The 23,710-nt window shown below is 38.1% G+C and overlaps 1 protein-coding gene across 1 annotated transcript in view; it reads left to right on the forward strand.

Moving 5' to 3' along the window:
• The window catches only part of TRIO (trio Rho guanine nucleotide exchange factor), a 176,701-nt gene that overhangs the window by 86,471 nt on the left and 66,520 nt on the right, over window positions 1-23,710 (forward strand). Inside the window, 9 exon segments of the mRNA XM_031058260.1 lie at window positions 699-768; window positions 1,229-1,318; window positions 3,203-3,295; window positions 5,312-5,423; window positions 7,378-7,568; window positions 10,464-10,565; window positions 12,657-12,799; window positions 13,398-13,497; window positions 21,563-21,806. Of these exon segments, the coding sequence (XP_030914120.1) occupies window positions 699-768; window positions 1,229-1,318; window positions 3,203-3,295; window positions 5,312-5,423; window positions 7,378-7,568; window positions 10,464-10,565; window positions 12,657-12,799; window positions 13,398-13,497; window positions 21,563-21,806 (1,145 nt within the window).

A 23,710-nucleotide genomic window follows, 5' to 3' on the forward strand; every position in this document is an offset into this window, starting at 1 on the left:
CTCTTCTTAGCTTCTGTGGAGATGCTCCAGCATCATTACATTTACTAGAGTACAGAGCATAAAAGAGACTTGTCCACTCTTACTTCTTCTGAATTGAGTGGTTCTTAGGGGGATCTATGTACAGAAGTCTTGCTATAAATCTGCCTTCTTTGTTATTTCTTAGTTATGTACACATTTGTATTAGGTTATGATTCTTTGAAGTAATAAAATATACCTAGTGTGTTCCAGACCCCGATTTTACCATTCTGTGTATGCTTTGTGTTAACTTGAGAACTTGAGTATCCAAAAAGCAAGGTTTGGGGTTTTTTTTAGTTTGAGACGAAGGTTTTTCTTGAAAGTGAAAACAGTAGGAAACCTTCTTGGTAGAGAATAACAGCAATTACTAAATTTTTGTGTATTTCTTATGTGTAAGAATATACTTATGTGTAAGTATATTTTGTGTAATTCTTATGTATTAACTGCATGTCCACTGGTTCAATTTCTGATCTTCTCATCAGAATTTTTACTGAATTATATTTTATATTAGTACTTTTATTACACATTTTTATCTATTCATTATCTTTATTTCCTTAGCTCATACATTTAGTATTACAAAAAGTTTTCTATTGGCCTTTGTCCACAGACAATAGATCTAAACAAGCTGCTGTAATAAACATGTTTCATATGCCTTGTACTACTTGTTTCTTTTCTACCTACAGTATATTTCTCAAGGAGTTGGAAAAATATGAACAGTTACCAGAAGATGTTGGACATTGCTTCGTTACTTGGGTAATGAATTCAGACTTACGTTTAGAAGTAGAGGGGGGGATAGGATGCATGATGGGACGAATGGTTGCTCTCTGATCACTTTTTGATTTGTAAAAGTACCTCTTCCTGTAAATTAAAGTAAAACCTGTGTATCTTTAACTGAGAAAACAGTGATTAGGGCAGTCCTGTCAGATGCCAGTCCTTAGCTGCTCTTGAAGTGTATTCAAGTTGCCTAAACCTGTGTGCAGATTTGGTTTGTCTTAGCTTTCGAATAACCTATTTTTATATACATTGCTGTTGTTTTCAGTCTTACTTGCCTGATGTGTATTTTTATGCTGCCAGTTTGAGTGGAGTGGAAATGTAATTCTGTACCGCTCAGTTTCTTGATAGGGAAGATAAGCTCTCTGATAATGGTATAAAAACTTTGAGACAGGAATGATGCTCTCTGACAACCTTTGTAAATTTGCATTTTGTTCTGCAGGCAGACAAATTCCAGATGTATGTTACCTACTGTAAAAATAAGCCAGATTCCACTCAGCTGATATTAGAACATGCAGGAGCATACTTTGATGTAAGTACATCATGTCCATCCTAAAAGCTAAAACACCTTGGCTGTTTGACTCATGTTTGTGGTTCTGCTGAGTGCCTAATTTGTTAAGAAAATGCAAGTTTCTTGTTAATAACGCTGCAATTTATTAAGCTGTCAGCTCAAGAAAATCAATCCTGTATCTCACATGGTTACTTCCATTGCTCAGTTGGTGTTACAGAGCTGTCAAATCAGATGTGAAAAGCTGCTGTCAAATACCAGAGCAGTTCAGAACTGGAAGCGGGTTCTGGCAACAACAACCAAGACATGAATCTTCAGCTCACACAGGCACATCCTGCAAATCTTAGCATTTTGATGTGCTTAGTTTGCATTGTATGTAATAGAGATAGAAATGTTGGCTGGGTTTTTGGAGCGCTTTTAAACTGTAATTGCATGTAATGGTAATTCAGTTCACTGCTGTTATTCTGAAGGGCTGAACCTCCTTATTCAGTCTCACGGTTCCATGGCCTACACGTGCAATATTCTGCATAGAAAAGCAAGAAAAATGTAGGTGTGTTAGAAGTTTTAGGGAGGAATTTTGGCCACGGTGACTGAGCTTTGGTTGGACATGTATTAATAGATTCTTCAATTAGAGTGCTGTCTTTTTTTCCCCACTAGCTGTATGATGACACCACAATTTTTTTATGATGACGCCACAATTGTTTTTAGAATTGTTTGTACAAGTAGAGGGAAGTAGAGGAAATCCCTGAAGCCCTTGAGGTTAATCTCAGAAGTCTAATCACAGAGGAAATGAGGTTTCTAAACATTGTAAGGCAAAGCCTTTCTGTGAAGCCTCTGTTAAGTTTTTAGTGTTTGAAGAAGAGCCAGGTGAGCTACAGAAAATCAGGTAGATATGACCAAAAAAATTCCAAGAAAAATTTAGTAAATACCATTAAAAATAACTTAGGGCTGTAATAAAATTACTAGAAGTAAATTCTTGCCACCACCTCCTTTGATCCATCTGTTTTACCACTAGATCCAGAACTCTCCATCCCCTAATTCACCTAAAGTATATTAGGAGTGTGAAGACTTAATTCTGTGTACAGAGACCTTGAGTGCTTCCACTGATGACACCACTGGTCCATGTGAAAATATCGTGTGTATCCCATTTTGGGAATTTCTGATTCTGTAACCATGGTTTGATGGCACATAGCTGTGGGGCATAACTCGCTGTTTGAAATTGCTTGGTTGAAATAGATCTGATGCTATGATAAATGGCAGACCCTATCAGTGGAGTTCAGCCCCAGTCAGTACCTGAAATCTGTAATCATCCCAGTTAGCTATCAGAGAATTCTAGTTTCCACCTTTAGCTTCGTGGATGTCATTTCTTTTTGTATTTGTAAGTGGCTGGTTTCTTTTCAAGTGCTTGGTGAACTCAGAAACTGTTACTCGGTGCTCCCTCTGGTGGGGGATGAGGCTGTCTGTGGCTGTTGGCACTGAAATAGCAGGGGATGCTGAGACACCTCTACCTCAGCCTTCCTGGTACTCTGCCTCTTCCCAGCAGCATTGGAATGTGAGGGTTTTTCCTCTCTTGCAAGTAGCAAAAGAAGTACAGATCTTAATGTTTTTTAAAAAAGGTGCTGCCCCACATTTTGTGTCTCTAATTGTTGCTCTTTGTATTTAGGTTTGTTGAAATGTTTCACAGGTACTCTCGGAGGTAATCATCTTCTGTTTGTACCTAATGAGCAGGCAGGTGCACAGCATAATGATTCATTGTGCCTGGAATATCTGGTTATCCTGGTTTTTTGGGTTTTTTTTCCTGCTAAAATAGAATTTTTAGTTAATGTATATTATTTTATAATCCCTCAAAACACTTTGTATCTGAGTGTTGGTGCTTACAGTCCTCAAATGTTTGCTTTTTCCATGTAGGAGATACAACAACGACATGGACTGGCCAACTCTATCTCCTCTTACCTTATCAAACCTGTCCAAAGGATAACAAAATACCAGCTTCTTTTAAAGGTCAGTATTAATTCAGAGTTCTTAGTCTGATTCTGCTGGTCATAAAAAAGCAAAGCTCTTGCTAAAGTCAGGAGGGTTGTTCTACTCTACTCTCTTAGACTCCAGCATCCTAGGGAGCCGCAAATGCTGCTGCAAAATTTCAACTGAAAATGAAAGAAGGCATAAACAAGCAGCTTTTTGTCCAGATTTCTGTAAACCAAAAAAAGATACCTGTCTACTGATGTTTACTTAGAAAATATAATTTGCATTTGCAGGGTAAAAAAGTAATTCATGGCTATAGGGCTATAAAACCATTTTTGTAATGGTTTCTATACCAAATTTTGGCAAGACATTAGCTATGCTGAAGGTATTAAATACTGTAAAGTAGATATTTATATATAAAACTGTAATACAAAATATCTATAAGGCATTTAAATATCTGTGTGTATCGGTCGCTGTTAGGTGGCAATGCTTGTTTTGTTGTAGCAGCCTACAAAAGCACTGTAACAGATCTGTGTCTCCCCTTTTTACTTGAGAACAGCCATGTGTGGTTGCTTTTGACATTTCTGAAAAACATTAGAGGCTATTTCAGGTCACTTTGAGTGGAAACAAATCTGTCATTTTTGACTGAAGTTTAGTGTCTGTTTTCCACTTGCAAGGAGTTGCAACTTAGTCAAGTTATTATTACAGAAATACTCTGGGCTGTGCTGTTTCAGAAATTCCGAGGAATTAATTCCAACAATTACTATTATTTTTAATATTAATATGCTTTAACCTGCAACTTTACGGAAGCGGTGGGATACATTGGTTTCACCAGTGTTTGCAGACCCAGATGTCTTTGCTGTGTAGTAAAATGGATTTGTCTGGTGGTTTCTGTGTTGTCTTTCTCTTTTTTTTTCTTTTTTTTTTTTTTTTTTTTTTTTTTTTTTTTACTGTAATAGGAGAGAGACATATAGCATAGTAGGATTAAGAGCCTAAAACTTGAATGATAAATGAAACATTTTACAGTTCTGGAAGTTTCACTTGTTTTTCCAAATGGTATTGAAGCTGCTTCTCTTCTGTGCCTCTGAGATACTTAAGTTACTCTCACTGTTCTATGGAGTTGTCATGCAAAATTTAGGTGGAATCATGTAGTGTTTTGCTGTGAGAGTGGTAGTTTGGCAGTTGAATAAAAATACTGTAATGAATATAATATTAGAAATCACATGGCTTTCTCTTTAAAAAGAGAAAAAGGAATTTAACCTGAGGGAGTGAATTAAGTGGGCTTTTTGAATAACAGAAGTAACATAATATGCCCTTTTGGTTATGTAACCTATGTTTTATCTTGATACTGTTCAAATGCTTGAAAGCTGCCAGGAAATTTGAATACCAGCTGAAACACTCTTACGTTAAATCTGTGGGATGTTGAATGGCCAGAGAGCTGTATGCCCTAAATTCTGCTACAACACCTCAGCATGTTAAGTTCTCTAACTTCTGTCCATTAGTTAATGCTAGTTTGTATTGAAAAGTTTTGCCTGTAGGTTGCTTTTAACTGTATGAACACAGAATAGTCATTCATGGAATACTTAGAATAAAACAATGTAATATGATCAGCAGTGTTACAGAGCAGGTGTTTGGTGCAGTGGAGCGATGACTGAAATGGGAGGTGGGAAGAGTCCTTTTGTGCTGCCCTGCTTTCCTCCATCTTCATTACTTGGCAGCTGCATTGTTCTGGGCCTTGATGTAGCACAGCATCTGATAACTGTGTCTGTGCTTATCAGAAAGGTTTTGTTCTTAACATCACTTTAAAAGATTTCTTATTAAGCAGATAAACCTGTTTAAATTAGAAGTGGTTAACTGATAGCTTGGGCTGCTCCTTGAAGAGCTGATCATGATAGAAACAAAGTACACGGTCATGTCATTGGCAGAGTAAGAGGTTCAAAAATATTTTATGTGCCAAAAATGATTTTTGGTTTGTTAGAACTACTCTTTGGTCGTCTGTCATATTAGTGTAAAAACAAATGATAGCGAGTCGGTTTGTCTGCTTGTCTTTCACAGGAGCTGCTCACATGCTGTGAAGAAGGTAAAGGTGAGATTAAGGATGGCCTGGAGGTGATGCTTAGTGTGCCAAAGCGAGCCAATGATGCTATGCACCTCAGCATGCTGGAAGGTAGGATTCAAGCTGCCATTCCAATTCATTGTGTGCTGCAGATTAACTTTGTGTTTTGTGAACATGCTCTTCTCTCAGGGTTTGTATTTTTCATACCATTTTGTCAGGGCTATATGAGATAAAAAATTTATTTAGGAAAATAAATTGTTACAGTCAGCTGCTAGAGTTTTAGTAATTCTTGAAGTGTTCTTTCACCTTGATCTATAGTTGTGCCACTGCAGATTTGAAAAACGTGTAGGCTAATGAAGTACTCCACTCCTCACCCAAAATGCAATAGGTGACTGGTCAGATAGGCTGGCTTTGGCTGCATTCTCCAACCTTAGCTGCTTTGTATGAGGCTCATAAGTGTGTTATTGGTGATTTTGCTGATTTATGTATCAAATAATTGCCTCCAAGAATTTTGTCTTTCTCACATCTGTTTGCTGCCTGTTCCATAACAGACTTCTGGTTGAAATCTATCTTCTGGCAGTAAAATGTCAGCATAAGCCAATTTAGCTGAAGCCTAAGCCAGCATAATCATGTTCATGGCAGACAGTGGCGGTTGGATGTAATGCATCTATGTGCTTAGAACAACTTCGTGCCAAAATCTGTCTTGCAATTGGCACGTTATCATTTATAATGGTGCAATCATACATTTAGTAATAAAAATGTTTTTCTTGGGTGTTTAAATTTTTTGAGGAAAAAAAAGCAGGGCCCTCTTGCCCTACAGTTACTGAATAAATACTTTTAAGTGCTTCTAATCAATATGCCTTTTCTTCCTCTCTGCCTTCTGGGAGTAGCATGCAGCTTGTTGTGGAATTTCCAGTATTGTGCTAGATACTGTAAAATTTGCCTTGGTTTGGCATGTGATCCTTGATTTTATAAATGCTCCAAATCACCTCTGTTCCTTGATTTTAAACAGTAAGGATGTCAGTCAGTTTACAGGATCACTTCCAAATACTTGTTCAGGAGGTGGTCTTAGTATAAAGGCTGACCAGCTTTGGTAATAATCTTTTGACACTGAGAATGTGACTCTGGAGAATATCCTAATCTTTTACATAAGTTGGTTTTAAAACAAATCATGTGTGCATTGTTGAGTCATCCCATGTTGGACAAATATAGTGAGTGAGCGCATTTCCTCTTTATGTCTCCGGTGGATTTTGAATGAACATCCTGGCGGAACTTGCCTCTGATCCTCTCCATACTCTTGCCCTGTTCAGAGTATGAGAACTGGCAAACAGTATCTATACATTTTGATACCACTCAGAAGAGTATGGCAGACAATTTTTGTTATCCTCCAACTCTAAAGCTGTGTATTAAACTGGGCGAACATGGTGCCATTATAATGGCAGTAAAATTGTTAGTATTCTCAATCTTCATCTTTTTTTCATTATGTCTCAATACAAATGATCCAGCTGGTAATTACTGTACTGTGGATCAATTCTGGCATGACAAATAGCAGGCTGATTGTATGCCAACAGCTCCAAGCTGCCATGTTTCTCCATCCCCAGCTGGAACACATTTCTGTGCTCATTGCCCACATGGTAGTGAAGGTATATCTCCAGAAAAGGTGGCATTTGGGAGCTTGCCACCAAGAACCTGATGTGCTTGGTGTCTTTGCAAGTTGCTTACTTTGTGCAGTGGCAGAAAGCTCATAAGAGAAATAATTTTCATCACAGAAGAGGTTAGTTGAAGCTGACAAAGACAGATTTGTCATTTGTTGGTAAAATACTGCCAGAAGAGTTGATTAAGTTCTTAACAGTTAGATGTCTAAATTTAGAAGTGCATTTGAGCTGCAGTTACATTTAGTATATTGCAGTGTGAAAATCAAGTCTTGTTTTCTTGGAATCTCATCTTTTGGAAGTTGTGTCAGGGAGAAAAAAATCATATAGTTTAATGAACAGAAGCTATGCTTTTTATGTTGCTTATATTACCAAGTTTTCACGGTGAATCTTTCCTTTCGCTCTGTTTTTAGGCTTTGATGAAAATATAGAATCTCAGGGAGAGCTTATCCTTCAAGAATCCTTCCAAGTGTGGGACCCAAAAACTCTGATTCGAAAGGGAAGAGAGAGGCACCTTTTCCTTTTTGAGATGTCCTTGGTTTTCAGTAAAGAAGTGAAGGACTCGAGCGGAAGGAGCAAGTACATTTACAAGAGCAAACTGTTTGTAAGTATGGAAGAGCAACTGATCATGTTTATAAAACTGTCCGGATTAGGCTTCAGCTAAGCTCAGGTGATTGAAGTGTGTCTGAAAAACTTGAACAACTGTTGCAGAGCACTGCAAGAACAGCCTTGGAATATATAGACTGAACCTTTAATGTTTAGTGCTTGCTTTTGTGGAGAAAGGGATAGGCTCAAAGCAGCTACTGAAGGGTACGTGTCAGTCTTGGTGTGTCGGGTCAAATGACAATCAATATTGGGCTAGACTGGTTTTGTCTTAATTGTGTGTTGATTGCAGATTCTTTAACACTTATTTGTATAAAGCAGAAGGATAGAAGGAGTTGATTAGCTGCCTTCAACTTTCTTGTTTGCTATTGCTGTTAAGGATTCGTTTTAGTGGATATTCTACACCTACTGATTGGGGAAGGCAAGAACTTTGTTTTGGAAAAGTTCATTCCAGAATGTTTGCATAGACCAGTAGTCTTACAATAAAGTTCTGCATATAGAATTATAGTACTTATTGTCTACTGAAAGGATGTAAAGGTGGAAACGTATTTCTTCCCATCTAAAAAAAAAACCAAAACCCAAAAAGGAAAAAGCAACCCCAAAACCTCCACTCTTGCTGTCCTTATGTCTAGAATGCATGCTTTACAAAATGTGACTCTGGAATTCACATCCTTACCTTCCTGTCTTGTTGGATGACTTGGGTGAGAGCAGTATTCACACTCCATAAATTTAGGTAGCCAAGAGGCAAGACAGTCTCCCATGGCTTGCTCTGCACATATCAAAGGCAAGATTAGCTTTTATATCGCTAAAATAGTTCAGAGTAAGTACTTAAAATTACTTCCCTTCTCAGAACTACACTCTAGAAAACATTATTCTTGTATTGATCCTATTGGGATGTATAACTAAGTCTAGATGGTATAAATACTGAGTCTTTTCCCTGTGCTTCTGTTCCTTTTCTTTCATTCATTCCCACTTCCCACTTCTGTGTCTAAACCAGTAAAACAGGTTGGTGAAAAAAAAACCCTCTTTTTTCCCATATCTTTCTTTGAATATTCTGACATTTCATTTCCAACATTTGCTTTCCTTCATGATACTAAATAGCTAGCAGGTAACACAGCTGCAGCTGTTTGTTGATCACACCTTTCTTTGCTGCTCTTAAAAACCCAAAATTTAAAAAAAATGCTGGTGTATTGGAGAATATTAATAGCTGCCAAGGGATTATGTGGGAGAGGTGACAAAACTGAAAAATCAGTCCTGTTAAATTGTCATGTCAGTTCCTCCAACAGGAATTTAATAGTAGCCTTAGGTCTTAGAGAAGCTGATGGAAATCTTGAAGACTCTCATTGTACCTAATTTTTTAAAATATAAGGATTGTTTTTGTTGTCATATTCTATCTGGCAAAATATCCTGTAGAGCATCTTACTATTATAGCAGCTCTTATAGTTTGATCTTTAGAAAAGGCATGTGTTGAAAGGATGCATGTTGATTTGAGCTAAAGATCCTTTCTGTATGCTATCCTGTGTAAAGGTGGCTTTACAAAAATGAGGTCCTTCTCTTTGCTTTGGGCATGATGACATCAGGGTTTCTCCAGCACAGGATACTCAATGGCATGATATAGAGATATAGAGATATAGATGTATATACAGTTATGTATAGGTAGAATGTGTTAATGAACTCCTTTGGCAAGAGGTAAAGTGTCCAGGAGCAAATGCCTAAGGAGGGCTGTGGGAAAAAAGGCAAACACTCTCCCAGTCACCAGTAAGTGGCTGTTTGGGAGCTTCCTCACCTCAGTGTGGTTTCCATGCATCCAGTAACCCACAATGAGCCTGTCCTGGAGAGCCTCATGCAGACTTAGCATGCTTTGCAGAGGGCTGTGTTGCTCAACTGCCTATTGGGCAAAGACAGTTGTGTGTGGAAGGGTAGATGTTGGGATGGGATTATTTTAGAAGAAAAAAATAACTAAAAAGCTTTCTGCCACCAACACCAAAAAATAAGTCAAGTTAGCATCGAAGTGAGACAAGAAAAAAAGTAGTTTTACTCAAGTATTTGGTATCCAGCATCTCATGTGTTGAGGTGTGTATGTGCTAATGATGAATGTGTATGAGCGGAAAAATACAGCTTCTAATCATGTGAGAATACTTAGCAGCTGTTGGAGAGTGAGGGTTCTTTTAGTTTGAGCTCTATTTCTTAGTTTGTAATTTTTTTGGAATAGAGCCTTTATGAATTGTTTAAAGTGGAAGCCAATTCATATGAGTGAGATGTTCCAGTGAGAAAGTGAAAACATTTTGGATGATAATTAGCTATTAAGGTCTGACATTAGAACATTCCCAAAGACTGATTGTTCATGTAGTTGTCTCACAAAATTCTCCAGGGAAACTGCATTTCTGAATTATTTCATCTGTTTCAGAGGGAAGGAAACACTAGGAAAGGCTCATTTGACAGAAAAGAATCCAGGATTTTGGAAGATAGCAAGAGAATTCTTAAGCATATCTTATCTGAGAGAGAGCATAAAAATCAGTAAATAGTGAGTGTTCTCCAATAGAAATTAACAGGGAGAGAAGCCAGAACTTTTTTTTTTGACAAGCATCATCTTTAGAATTATAAGGCTTTTCCTGTCAAGTCGAAAAACTAAAATCAGTAATTCATTTTAGGGATTGTAAGTGTTACTGTTTATTGTCACTTCATAGAAAAGACTGTAAAGCTTGCAGTTCTTACTTTTTTGAAGAGACCTCACACTGCCACCAGAATAAAGGATTCTCTCTAGCATATGAGTTAGCCTTAAGCTTCTGAAAATCTCTTTAAATAGCGCTGCTCAATTTTGTAGATCATTAGCATGCCTTTGTTGGCGTCTGAGAAAAAATGCTGTGTGGTCCTAACAATTTTTTCTTAATTCCAGACTTCTGAACTGGGTGTCACAGAACATGTAGAAGGAGACCCCTGCAAGTTTGCTCTGTGGGTTGGAAGGACACCAACTTCAGACAACAAAATTGTTCTCAAGGTAGTTTTAGCAGATGTGCTTTTAGTCTATAGCAAATCTTGTAGTTGTTGTTGTTGTTATTTGTTGGGAAAGCAAGGAGTGATTTCCTGCTTTGAGAGGGACAGCTGCTGACAAACAATTTTCTTTGGGTTTGCAGAGGTGGTGGTGTATATATATCTAACTCATGTGGCCTGAGAGCAGAGGGGAATCTTTGCAGCCTACTGAAGGATTAGACAAACCTGCTTTCACAAATCATAGTGAGGAGAGGTTTGATCCCATGGACTTCCATAAGCTTGAAGACTTCAGCAATTGGCTGACAGGGAGCTGGTGTCCCTAAGAAATGATGGCATCAGTGTTACCTTCCACGCTCAAGTCATCGCTGCTTGTTGGCAATGCTGTTTTTCATGACCCATATTTTTATGCAGAAAACAAACACTGCAAAAGATTTTTATGTCTTTCTGTGGGCTACAAGTTTTTCTGAAGCTACTTGCCTTTGGATGAAAGTGCATGTAATTCCTATAAATTTTGTGTCTAGGCAAGTTACAGGTGTCAGCAGTGCTGTTTGCCTAGCTAGAAGAATAGCTAAATCTGTTTTCTGTGATTATGGTATGTAACCTGGGACTCCTTCTCAACTGAAGAACCTGTTTTGTAATACCATAAGCAGCTAATGGGTAATCTGGCATGTTTTGAGGAGCTCTGTTGAGCTGAAACAAAATTCATATTCCCATTTATAGATTAATGCACCTACTATTAAACTTGTTTGTGATTTCACATATATTCATAGAGAATACTCAATAATGTCACTTAAAAATGGCCTCTCCAATTCACATGTCACACTCTTCCTTGTGAATTACAGGCTAACAAAAGCTTACATTAGCTTTCTGGCAGCAGTGAAGGAATGCAAGGAAATTAAGTGTAACATTAATGCATTCTAGATTTTCTTTCAGTTTTTAATGTTCCCGTAATTTCACAGACAATGCTTTGCAGCCTGAAATAATCCTCCCAGGGCAGAGCAGAATAAAAGGTTTAATTAAGGGTTCTCTACATAAGATCACTGGTGTTTCTGTTCTGTGCTTTACTTAGTGCATAGGATATTTTGAAAACTTTTATGATACATCAAGCTCTTCCACAATTTTGTGGACTTTGTTTGTTTGTTCGGTTTTGAAGGCTAGAAACAAGCACTTCCTTACCTCATTCATATTAGAAGTAAATTCCACGAAAAACTAAATAAATTATTTTTTTAAAAGGTCATGTTTAGCTTCTTTTCCTAAATGTTTTTGTTTGTAAAAGAAAGCAAAATTCTTTTTCCTGCCTGTCCATCTGTTCCTACAATTTTCTTCATCCCTTTAGAATTCCTGGTTATTATATATTTATAATATATTAAATATTTATAATATATTTAAAGTCATTTATTTCAGGAGACAGCAATTAAGAGAAGTAGTATATAATTAAGGAAACTATATATAATAATTTCTTTAAATCTGAAATAATATTTATATTTAGTAGCATTTCAGGTGCAGGGTTAAATTGGGCTAAGCAATCAGATTACAAGTTAGGCAGGATATCAAGTAATTTCTGGAGTATTTAAAATAATAGATATGTTGCAGGCAGTAATTAGAATACAATCCCTAAATTAGCTTTCTGCCTCAAGATATGTATCAAAAAGTGGGAAGAGTAATACATGAAATGTGTTGCAGTAAAAGTTAACTTCTTTTGCCAGTAATAGTAGGTTATTATTCTTTCAAGTTAGAATTGACCTAAAATGTAGGATGACTTTAAAGTATCAGTATTCAAGGTGTTATTACTGGAATTCATCTCATTCTCATGAGATGCATACAGGGCTTTAGTCATCAAGTTAAAAAGTAAACTCTGAATTAAGGTTAAAATGTTTTTTAAATTACCAATATTAATAATGTTGAGAGTTATAAAGTAGTGTTGGGGATTCAAAGTAAGACAGCTAGAATTTCCTTTTTTCTGTTCAGATTTTTCAGAAATTTTTTACAAAGTCATTCTTTATGCATTCCTCTTTGTGTTTATTAGCTGACTGTATGTGTGGATCTACTCAGCCATAATGGTCCTTTGTGGGGGTTTTGTTTCTTTTGCATATCAAAGGCATCCAGTATAGAGAATAAACAGGACTGGATCAAACACATCCGGGAAGTGATACAAGAAAGGACTATTCATCTGAAAGGAGCATTGAAAGAGCCCATCCACATTCCCAAAACTGCACCAACAACAAAACAGAAAGGAAGAAGGTAAGAAGTATTTCAAATAATCAGAGATCTCTAAGTATACAACAGTGCTCTTTCCTCTATACTGTTGAATTTTGAATGCTTTTAAGCGAATTGGACACAAAAGCAAGAGTCATTTTGTCCACCTTTATCTTATCATTAATTTACAGTTTCCTGCAGTGCTGAATTTGTTGAGATTTCTGCTCTGAGCAGTCCTTGGCTTGTGTAAATGAGCCATTACAGAAGGGATTTGGAACTGTGGTACAGGATAGCTGTACATTTTAGCTGTACATTCTGCATGTGTTACTCAGGTCCTTGGTTTTTCTTTTATGAAGCTTGAAATGTGTCACCCATTGTCCTCCTTGCTACCTTTGGCTAAGTGACTGGGCAAGTTTGTTGCCATATTTCTGGCTCACTGGTTGTTGCCTTAATTCCACATGATGTATACCTTGCCAATGAATCTCTTCTCTTGCAGCAGAGAACAGAGTATTAAGTCCTGAGTATTTGGTTCTTGGCATCAGTGAATTTGGTGTCTTTTGCCACACTGGGAGTGTCTCACTTCCTTAACTAGCATGTGACAAGCACAGTACCACTCTTGTAATGAGACCTGAATTCTTTGCAGAGATGGCGAGGACCTGGACAGTCAGGGAGATGGCAGCAGCCAGCCTGATACTATTTCAATTGCCTCGCGAACCTCCCAGAACACGCTAGACAGTGATAAGGTAAGTTTCCTGGACATTGCTCTGTGCTGAGAGCAGATGATTTGTCCCTTGGTGTGAATTAGTACCCAAGATTAGTCCTTAGTACCTTCAGAGAAGAGGCATGGAAATACTCAGTCTCTTAAAAATAGCTGTCTGCAATAGAGAAAATACCTTGATACCAGGAGTGATTGTTTAAATATTATAGGTCATGAAGAGATTATTTGTTACAATTTGAAACCATTTTGGTCCCCTGTGTTCTGCAGTTTGCTCAAAGATTTGACCCATTTTAAAATGAAAGTTTTATTTTCCATAAAATTTGATAGCAATGCACAGAATTTTTCTTGATGTTAATCTCAGCATTCCTGAAAGCATACCATCTGCTTTTCATGTTGGCTTGAGGCTGGTGATCACCACAGATTTACTGTTGTAAAAGAAAAGTACTCTCCAGTGTTTATGGGTTAGGGAGTAGGTTTTCACTTTCTGCATGAAAGCTGATGGAATTGTCCAGAAGTAACACAAACTGTCATTTCATACTAGTGCTGGTGTTTCCTTTCCTTCATGTCTACCTGTAGATTCTGGCTGAGTTGTACCATAAGGATACACAGCCAGAGTTTCCCCTGGGTGGAAGAAAGATAAGTGTCAAAAGAATAAAAAAGTTTCCAAAATGTGTGTGTTACTTGGAATTGAAACAAGATTTTTTGGCAAGTGAGAAGTGTTAGGACCCTGGATGGAGGTAGAGATGGATAATAAAAGTTTATCAAACAGATCAGTGAATTAAAACACTGACAATGCCTATGAAACTACTTTAAAGTTTGGCTAGGGATTTCTAGTCAGTTACCTCCTTGGGTAAAATTGTTCTGATGAGCCATTCAAAATATGCAGATAAATAACCAGTATTCTTCAGGGTAGCTAAATGAATAGATTCTCAGAATAATATTTACACCATTTCCATCATCACCTAAACTCAGTGAGTTTTCTCTATTTTCACATATTGCTCAAACTCTGTAGTTTGATTTTTCCATGTAGACAAGCAGACGGGAGGAGGGAAATATTAAGTGCTTAGGTTGCTCTTGTATTTGTCAAGAACAGCCTGTGTTTTGACTTTGTGCATTTGTACTGAGATTGGACTGTAGTTTTGGTAGTGACTTCTTCTAAAGATACCTGTGAGAAGAACAGTTGGTTAGAGGAAGAAGTTGTCTTTTGATGACTTTTATTTTGCTGTCTTATTCTTAGCATTCTTACTTAACTATTTAGAGGTTTAAAAACATTGAGTTTTGTATGCTAGCAAACAGTTCTTAAGAGAAGAGTTTAGGTAACCTGTGATGCTCAGAGCAAGACATGTTATCTGTGATTTCCCTGGTTGTTGGCCGAGACACCGGGCTGTTTTCACGCAGGTTGGAGGTGATGCAGTCCATCCCTGCCGTGCAGAGCAAACGCCCTTCTGCTTGTGATGTTCTCTAGGGTGGGTAGCACTGTTGTCTCCTGATGCTCCTGACAGGAATACTTCATGCATAGTGAGAGAATTGCTGAGAAAGGTGGCCAAGGAGAATGCCCTCAGGATTGTTTTCCAGTCTGACATGAGGCGGAGTCTTACCAACAACCTGTTCAACAGGAGTTAAAAGTTAAGAGGAGGAATGGAAGGAAGGAGAAATGGAGAACACTTTTCAGTATTTTCCTGACACGTTTTAGGTGTGATTAGTGACTGTAGTGTTGTATTTAAAGTATTTTTGAGATCTTACATTTGTGCATAAAATTTTTGTTAGACTTTTCCAAGAAAAACAAGCTGATGACTCCCTAGAAGTTACTTACACCTAGAAGTGCTGTGTGTTGTATGTCCAAGGAAGGAATTTACTATTGTGCACTTCTAAAAAGTGTGTGGATTAGCAGTGTAGCTTTGTTTGATGTTTCTATTGTATGCTTTGGTTTGCTAATTACATTGAGAAAATCTTTAATCTGTTTAAAAATACAAAATAAAAATTATTAAGGAACAGTAACAACAAAGTGGCCAGTAAAATTTGCAGGGTGTCTTAACACCATTGCCAAGTCTGAGGTAATCTCTCACGTTGGATGTTGAAAATTCATTAGCTGCAGTCCACTTGGGGTTTAAAATTGACTCTGCCCTCTCGGCCTAGAAGCTTGAAGTGTGTGTGTATGTCTTACAGAAATGGAGTAAAACAGTTGTACAGATTTAAAGTGCTGTTGATGTGGTTAGCCAGAGGAAGCAGTGGAACTCCTTGGTCAAATTTGGAGCAGGTAGCTAACTGAGATGGGATTCCAAACCAAGAAACATTAAAAATATCAAGCAATTGAAACCAGTAATAATCAAGTAGTAGAAGTGTTTAGTGCTATATTGCTTATTAAGCTCTTGCTGAACAGTTTTCTGTTCATATGTATCCGTTATTGAGGTTGAGAAAAGACAAAAAATATCAAACATGTTATATTAATCATCAGCCAAGTAAAACCATTCTTTACTTCCTCCAATTATATGTTCAGACAGTTCATTCTTTTAAAATAAATGTTTTGATTAGAAGTGCTAAACTGTTATACAGGGAGTATATTAAGAATGAAGTCCTTTATCCAAACGTCAATATTCTTTCTCACCTCCTCAGAGATATACTTTGAAAGAGCTGAAAATCCTTAACCATGATAAAAAGTGGTTGAATATTGTCCAGATGAACTTCTTTCCTTGCATCCTGTTTTCTGACATAATTGTAATTGCCATAACAACAGAGAATAACTTCATGATTAGCATTTTTCTTCTCCACCCTTGCTTTTTAGGCTAGAATTTTAATTTTTGATTGTTGGCTCCACTGTTGCAATGGTGCTTTTTAGTAATGACTGGGATGATGCAATAGACCATATGTTTATAAAGCTGACATTGACATGCTTCCCAGCCTCATGTCATCTGAAAACAGTGTTGGAAGGCAGAATTAGAATTAAGAATAATCTTGGCAATGGGAAAAATTAACTGGCAAAACTCTGTGCAATTTAATAGGAACACATTTGAGCTTATATGAATAGGTAGAAATAGTTAACTAATGAGAATTAACAGTGAGAATTTGAAACAGGTTTTGAGAGGATGATTGAGAAGCTACAGAGGCTCACAAGATGTTTATTATTTAGCTGTGTGATGCATCTGGGAGGGCAAGGAAAGCAACAATAAATTGGCTTGTAGAAATGGGATATTGAGGACACTAAGTCCTCATATGTTACTCAGAACTCATAAGGCTTACATTAGATACTGTAACAATTGAGTTACAGATTTGAGTACAGAATTTTGGAAAATCAATGGGCCATTGGAAGAATTCTGAGGGAAAGCAGAAAAAGGTTGATTAGAAGTCTACTAAACCTAACTTACAGGGCAAGGAAAAAAATGGGGGCTAACAAGTCCAAAGCGAAAAAAAACGGCAGGAGGAAGAACTTTAGATCTTCAACCAGGCAAAAAGGCTACTGCACAGAGTTACTAAATGGTCTTTTACCTGTGTTTTAATTGAAGGACTTATTTTTAAAAAAGATTGCAATAATATTTTTTATGGGATGAAAATGTGAAAACCTAGAGCAGAGTAATTGTTAAGGCTGGGGAATCTCCATAACTGGAGTTCTGTGAGAACAGTTTGGATAAATGTTAAGGATTCACACAGATGTGGTCAATCATGCTCTAGAGGAAGGGAATGAAGTGAACTAGGTAATTTAAGATCCCTTTCTGGCCTTTTTTTTTATTATCATGGGGTGAATCTTCATATTGCAAGACATGCTAAATATTTACAATATTACAATGGGATGACCCATCCTGAAGCCTTGGAAGAATAATAGAATCCAGAATGAAATACAGAGTTTTTGAGAGAGGGATTTCTAGTCCATCAAAGCATCTCAGTTTTCTGTGTGAGTGCTCACTCATTGTACCCTTCTCAGTAAATATTTTGCCCTTCACCTTTCACAGCATTCCTTCCATTCACATTCTGTAGATGTGTAGCCAGCATTTTAGGTGGCTAATGGGTAAAAGAGATTCTTGGACCATTCATTTGGCCTTTCATCAGCCTCATCTCATTTTTAACATTGTCTTTTGAACTTGATCCAGTGCATAGGAAATTAAATAGGGAGGCTGAGGAAACAGTGGAGGTCTGATAGGTTTTTTTCATGCTTTTATTCAGTGATCTGGTAGAAACATGAAATAATCCAAATTAATATCTGAGAACATGAGAGGCTTTCAGAAGAAGAACTGTCATAGATTGCTATGCTAAATAGTAGGAATCATGCTAGCTGCTGTGGGTGGTTGGTAGAGCTATATCTTATTTTTAAGATACTGTCTTTTGTGCCCAGCTGGTGACACTTTGTATTACTGCCTATGTGAAGTTGTATTTCATTTTCATGCTTCTTTAAGCTTGTGTGTAGTTCTTTGAAAGACAGAAAAAGGACTGAAGCAGCAGGAGACGACCAAGTATTTAGTTCTGCCAGCTGAGTCTCTGGAAAAGGCTTCAATCAGTAGAAAAAAAAGTCAATAAAAAAAGCAGACATGGCTCTGAGCACACACCTCTTTTCAGAGTCGGAAACCAAGTCTGGACAGCTACCTGGTCAAAGCAAATTGCTCTTTATTTGAGGCAGAACTTTTGTGCTGTCCCGTTTATTTTCTGCCAAAGTGCACTTGTTTCCATTTTAAATAGGGATTAAAGATTTTTTTGCTTGAAATAATTGAGAAAGCTTGTTAGCTTCTCTTTGCTTTCCTTTCTTCTTAATGGAAAATTAAATTTCATTTGCAGTCCTGAGAGCATGTTGTATGGCCTGATGTAAAGGCTCTTCAATATCTGGTCAGTCATGGTGCTTGCAGGTAGGGGTGGCGGATGGACTTAGTGCGGTGTCCCTGGCTTCAGCAAACCTATGCTAAGAATGTACTCAGTCAGTGCTCACATGTTTGTGTCGTTTGGTTTTTTCTTTCTCTCTACCAGCGACAGTGACTGAAAGGCCCCAGAGAGGTGAACATAGATGGTTAACATTAATTTCAGCAACTGCGAGGCACTATGTCCCATGATCAGCTGTTTAATTAAACCTTGTGCCTTTTTGTAATCTGCAGTTCTGTTTCTGTCTGGCTTTTGTGTCTCATCTCATCTCTGTCTCTGTTCCATGTTTCAGACATAGCATCATTTATTTTTATCATGCATGATTAATTCAGTTTACATAAAAGGTTTCTTGAGACGGATGGATAAAGTATATAAAGCCTTTGTTCAGCCTAAATTTGGATTTTGATGGTTTGCAACTCTTTTCCCTTCAGTGCAAGTCAGTCTCCCAGTTTCTGCTGTGCCTCTCACTCTTCCCTGCAGCTAGCCTGGAGAGCCTTGCCAAAGCTGTCCAACAACAGCTGTTGAGCAATGCTCTTAATCACAGACACTCCCTGCTGTCCAACTGCATTTAATCAGTGTGAAAGATGAAACTGCTTTCACAAAGTGTGCTATGGAGAGAAATTGAGCAATGAAACAAAGAGGAAAGAACTGTTTCCTAACCACTACTGTAGTAGGCAGAAAGAAGGGAAGTTAGCCCAAAGGAAGGGAAAATTGGTAAATGCCTTTTTTTGCTCAACTCTCCAAAGTGCTGTGTGTATGCTGGGTACATCACTGATTGAAATCATTGTTTTTCATGTCTTAGCAGTAGTGGAAAAGTTCTGCATTAAGTTGCATGTAACAGCATAAGTGCATGTTTGAGGATGGTGTGGACCTAACAACTCTGAGCAAGAAGTGTCTTACATACTATACTGAAGTGTGAATGAGTATTGAATTTCAGTGGAATACTGGCCAGCTAGGGTATCTGATTATGACATTATCTGAAAAACTAGGAATTTCGTGTACTTTGGCCATCTGACATGACCACTGACAACCTTCATTTGCTTCTTCCTTTAGCTTAAGATCATATAAAATACTTAGAAAACATAAAATCTGAGATCCTACTTTTTTTGTTTTATTAGAGGAAAGAGAAGAAAGAACAACTATATTACAAAAACATGTGGCCGTTGCACCAGTCACAAAAAAATACACCTTAATCTCTATTTGTAGGAAGTCAAGGGTCAGGAAAGCAAACAGAGCACCAAAGATATGCTCCTGTAGGTATTTAGGAGGAAATACAAGGATGAGATGAAGTTTCTGGAAAGTGTCAGCTTGTTAATGTGCTTTCACTGGATGGGATATGGACTCCTGAGAAAAATTTGGTCTGCCCTGTGCACCTTGTGAAGTCATACTTCATCAGCTTTTCTGTTAGTCCCCATCAGGCATACAGATGGTTTCAATTGTTTCTGAGCCTTTCTGACAAAGACTGTAACATAAATCAATACCAGAAAACAAGGGAAAGCTCTTTACTTTTTCCCCTTTGCATAGCTTTGCATGGACTGAAAAGGGGAGTGTAAGGGAACAGGAAACATTTTAATGAGGGAGGAGGTTACATGTTTGAAAGTGTACCCCCTCTGTAATTTGTGTATTGGGGCTGTCCGAAGAGATAGGGTAGAAGCAATTTTTAGCCTGTATCTAACCAGGTACAACCTGATTTATCTTCCTTAACCACTAGATGTATGAGGGTTTTCTGCCCTTCTTGGCCCCAGCATTCCCTCAAGAAAACTTCTGCTCCTCTGTAAGTGCACACAAGCAATGCTAGCCAGTGAGATTAGCAGGCAGATACCATGGGAAAGCTCTGGAGTTACTGCAGCCCATCTGCTCGGAGTTATGTTCTGTCATTTGTTGCAGACTTGAGGAAGAGAAGGTTGGAATTGTCCTTTGATTCTTACTGGGACTTTGCTGCTTTTGTCGTTTGCTCTAAAATTCTTGCTTGATAACAAATAGCATTTTCCTAGAAAAGTTTGTCCAGTAGTGTTTTCATTCCAGGCTTGTAACAAAAACTAATAAATAAGAAACAATGCAATCTCTTATCTCTTATTTCTGAAGCTCATGGGATGTAGCTGGCAGCAATGAAACAGTCAAAAGCAACGTGGCAGGGTCTGTTCAGTGTGTTGGTGTGGCACTTGCTTCTAGATGTGATGCAGCTGGGACTCTCACAGGGTATTGGTCCTCCTTTGTCAGTGTAGAGCATTGCAAGGTTATGTCACTGAGCTGAAGGGGTTTACTGGCTTGGTTCGAAATTACCAAATTCACAGAAGTTGAATACCAGCTGAGATCTGGTATGAATGTTGCACTGAAGCAGCCAGAGCTATAGAAATGCTCACACATGGAAAACTGAAGTAGCCTGGAATGCTGTTGGCGTAAAGAAGAAGGAATTCTAGGACTGCTTGCTTAAGTTGGATGGGTACTTTGGCGCTGAGCAATCTTGGGAACTTTGCAAAGTTCTGATAATAATTTTCATTTCACATCAAAGCAGATGAAACAATCAAAGAGAGGAAACTAAAGCTTAGGCAAAGTTATTCTAATGAAGTGTTTTGAAGAGGGGGAAGAAAACCCCAAGCTTGCATGATTTTAATTCAAGTTTGTGCAGTTTTATTTGGGGAAACAAAGAAAAATGTGGAAGTTGTAAGCCTGTGTGAATTTTCTATTAAACTTTAAAGTATTTAGGAATGTTTTGTGAAGAACTTTACGCTGACTTTTACAATTCTGTATGATGTGTCCTGGATGATTTTGTGACGTGTGTATGTAAACTGAGAAAGCTGGGAATAAGGCAGTAAGCTCATTTGAAAAAACTACCTCTTTCTCTCTTGAATTTGAAAGATAACAAAGCTCATGGGTGACTGTATTTAGCAATATCTGACCTTTTTTTTTGCTAATTATCACCCATAAAATATATTCAGAAGCGACTGCTACTTCAGCTTTTGGGATATGGAGCAGTCTAGCAAGAAAAGCTGCTTAAATCCTCCGCCCAGCACTGTCACAACCAGTGTGCTTTGAACAATAGACAGAGACAAGCAGAGCTAGAAATCTGTTCTAAAATGCTGGAACTGCCTGATTTTGAAACACTCTCTTCTTGATGTGGAAAGTCCCAGAAGCCTGCTATCTCATCCAAAATACAAATCCTGCCAGGAGTCCTAAATAGGTACTGGTGCGTGACGGATGGTTTGATAACGTGCGCTCATCTGGCTTCTCCTTGTTCTCTCCCCTGGCAGTTGTCTGGTGGGTGCGAGCTGACAGTGGTGATCCATGACTTCACTGCCTGCAACAGCAACGAGCTGACCATCCGCCGTGGGCAGACCGTGGAGGTCCTGGAGAGGCCCCATGACAAGCCCGACTGGTGCCTGGTGCGAACCACGGATCGCTCCCCAGCTGCGGAAGGCCTGGTCCCCTGTGGCTCCCTCTGCATCGCCCACTCTCGCAGCAGCATGGAGATGGAGGGCATTTTTAACCACAAAGGTAAGGAATGATGGGCACAAAGCCTAGACATCAGCAGCATGGTGTGACGGTGTTCACAGGGGTCCAAGGATGAGGGAAGAGATGAGGATCTGACTCCATGTTTCAGAAGGCTTGATTTATTATTTCATGATATATATTATATTAAAACTATATTAAAAGAATAGAAGAAAGGATTTCATCAGAAGGCTAGCTAAGAATAGAAAAAGAAAGAATGATAACAAAAGCTTGTGTCTCAGATAGAGAGTCTGGGCCAGCTGACTGTGATTGGCCATTAATTAGAAACAACCACATGAGACCAATCACAGATCCACCTGTTGCATTCCACAGCAGCAGATAACCATTGTTTACATTTTGTTCCTGAGGCCTCTCAGCTTCTCAGGAGAAAAAATCTGAAGGAAAGGATTTTTCAGAAAATATCATGGCTACAGCGTGGGGTTTGGGTCATGGACAGTGCTGTGCAAATGGCAGCTTTGGTGCTCTGCACCGCCTCGTTTTCAGCAACCGCTCTGTCTTTTCCAAGAATAAGCAGTTGGCAGTTCACAGCATTAAGGGAAAATGTGGCTGAAGATAGGGAAGAGGTTTAAGCAAATTATATCTTGGTGAAGAGTTATATATCATATTAGATCAAGCTGCGGTGATAGGAAAATCTGTACCTGAGAAATGCTGAAAGTGGGGAGGGAAGAAAATCTCTGGCAGGGATTATCAATGTTTCCTGAGAAACTCTGCAGTAAGAAGTCATGAAGGTTCAGCAATGGAAAAGGTAAATACACTCCTCCATATGAATTGGCACACGAATTGTTCTTTTCAGAGTAGCACTGGCACACTTTTTCCCCGAGCATCTCTGAAATCTTACTTTGGTTTTTTTTCAGATGCATGAAAGAATATTCCCCTGAAGGGTGCAAGAAAAATCTGATGCTTTTTGAAAGGTTTTAGGGTTTTAGTCTGCTCTAATCTTTTGCCTCTGTAAACTATCCAGGCTCAAAAAGTAGGTTATTATTAGAGAAAATGCTTGCTTGCCTCATTTGCAGCTACTTGAGTTTGCAGGCTGTGAACAGAAAAAAAAAAAAGTGAACTTACAAAAAGAGAGGAGGGGAAAAAACCAAAAAATAGTTCATTAGAAGGCATTTCATCACATGCTACGGGAAAAGATGCATTTCAAAGAGTTTCTTATTGCAGGTAATAAGCTTAGCAGACAAGTGATGTTGGGGAAAACTTGTCTTCCAAAACACAAAATTCTTGGTTTTGGAAAGTTTTTCATAAATGTAACCACAATTTTTTGAATTATTCAGTCAATTCCAGCTATTACATTTTTTCCCCCATTTTTTTAAGACACTGTATAAATATGCTTGACTAAAACAGGGGAGTCTGTGTTTCTTACACTAGGGGCAGGCACAGCAGGAACTTCCTGAATGCAGGGTGATTAGGGGCTGGGGGGGGGAGTTTGAAGGATTGAGCTGTATAGTTGTAGTAGTCTTTTGTCATTTTGTGTCCTACAATAATTTGGATAGGGAAAGCTTGCAGATGTTCTGATGATAAAATTGGAAAATAGAGTTGAGTAACACTAAAACTTTTTTCTTCTTGGACTAGGGGGTGAAATCTGGATTTTTTTTAACAACACAAGAACTGATAAATCCAATTTCCTTTGGAGTTTAGGGACTTCACCTTTGAATGCAGAGAATTTTATTAAGAGAGGCAGATTGTACTGGACTATCAGTATATATGTGTACATAATATGAAATACCTTGAGCCTGTCAGAATCCCAAGGGGTAGACAGAGCTGGTTTTGTGTTTGAGAAGTTACAAAAGTAACTTCTTTAATCAAATCAGTGGACATGACCTGTATTCCTTTTTTTTCTTCAGAGTTTGTTTAGGGAAAATGGGGCAGAGCATTTCAAGGATACTTTA

This window comes from Geospiza fortis, unplaced genomic scaffold (assembly GCF_000277835.1).
Source record: "Geospiza fortis unplaced genomic scaffold, GeoFor_1.0 scaffold281, whole genome shotgun sequence".
NCBI classification, from domain to species: domain Eukaryota; kingdom Metazoa; phylum Chordata; class Aves; order Passeriformes; family Thraupidae; genus Geospiza; species Geospiza fortis.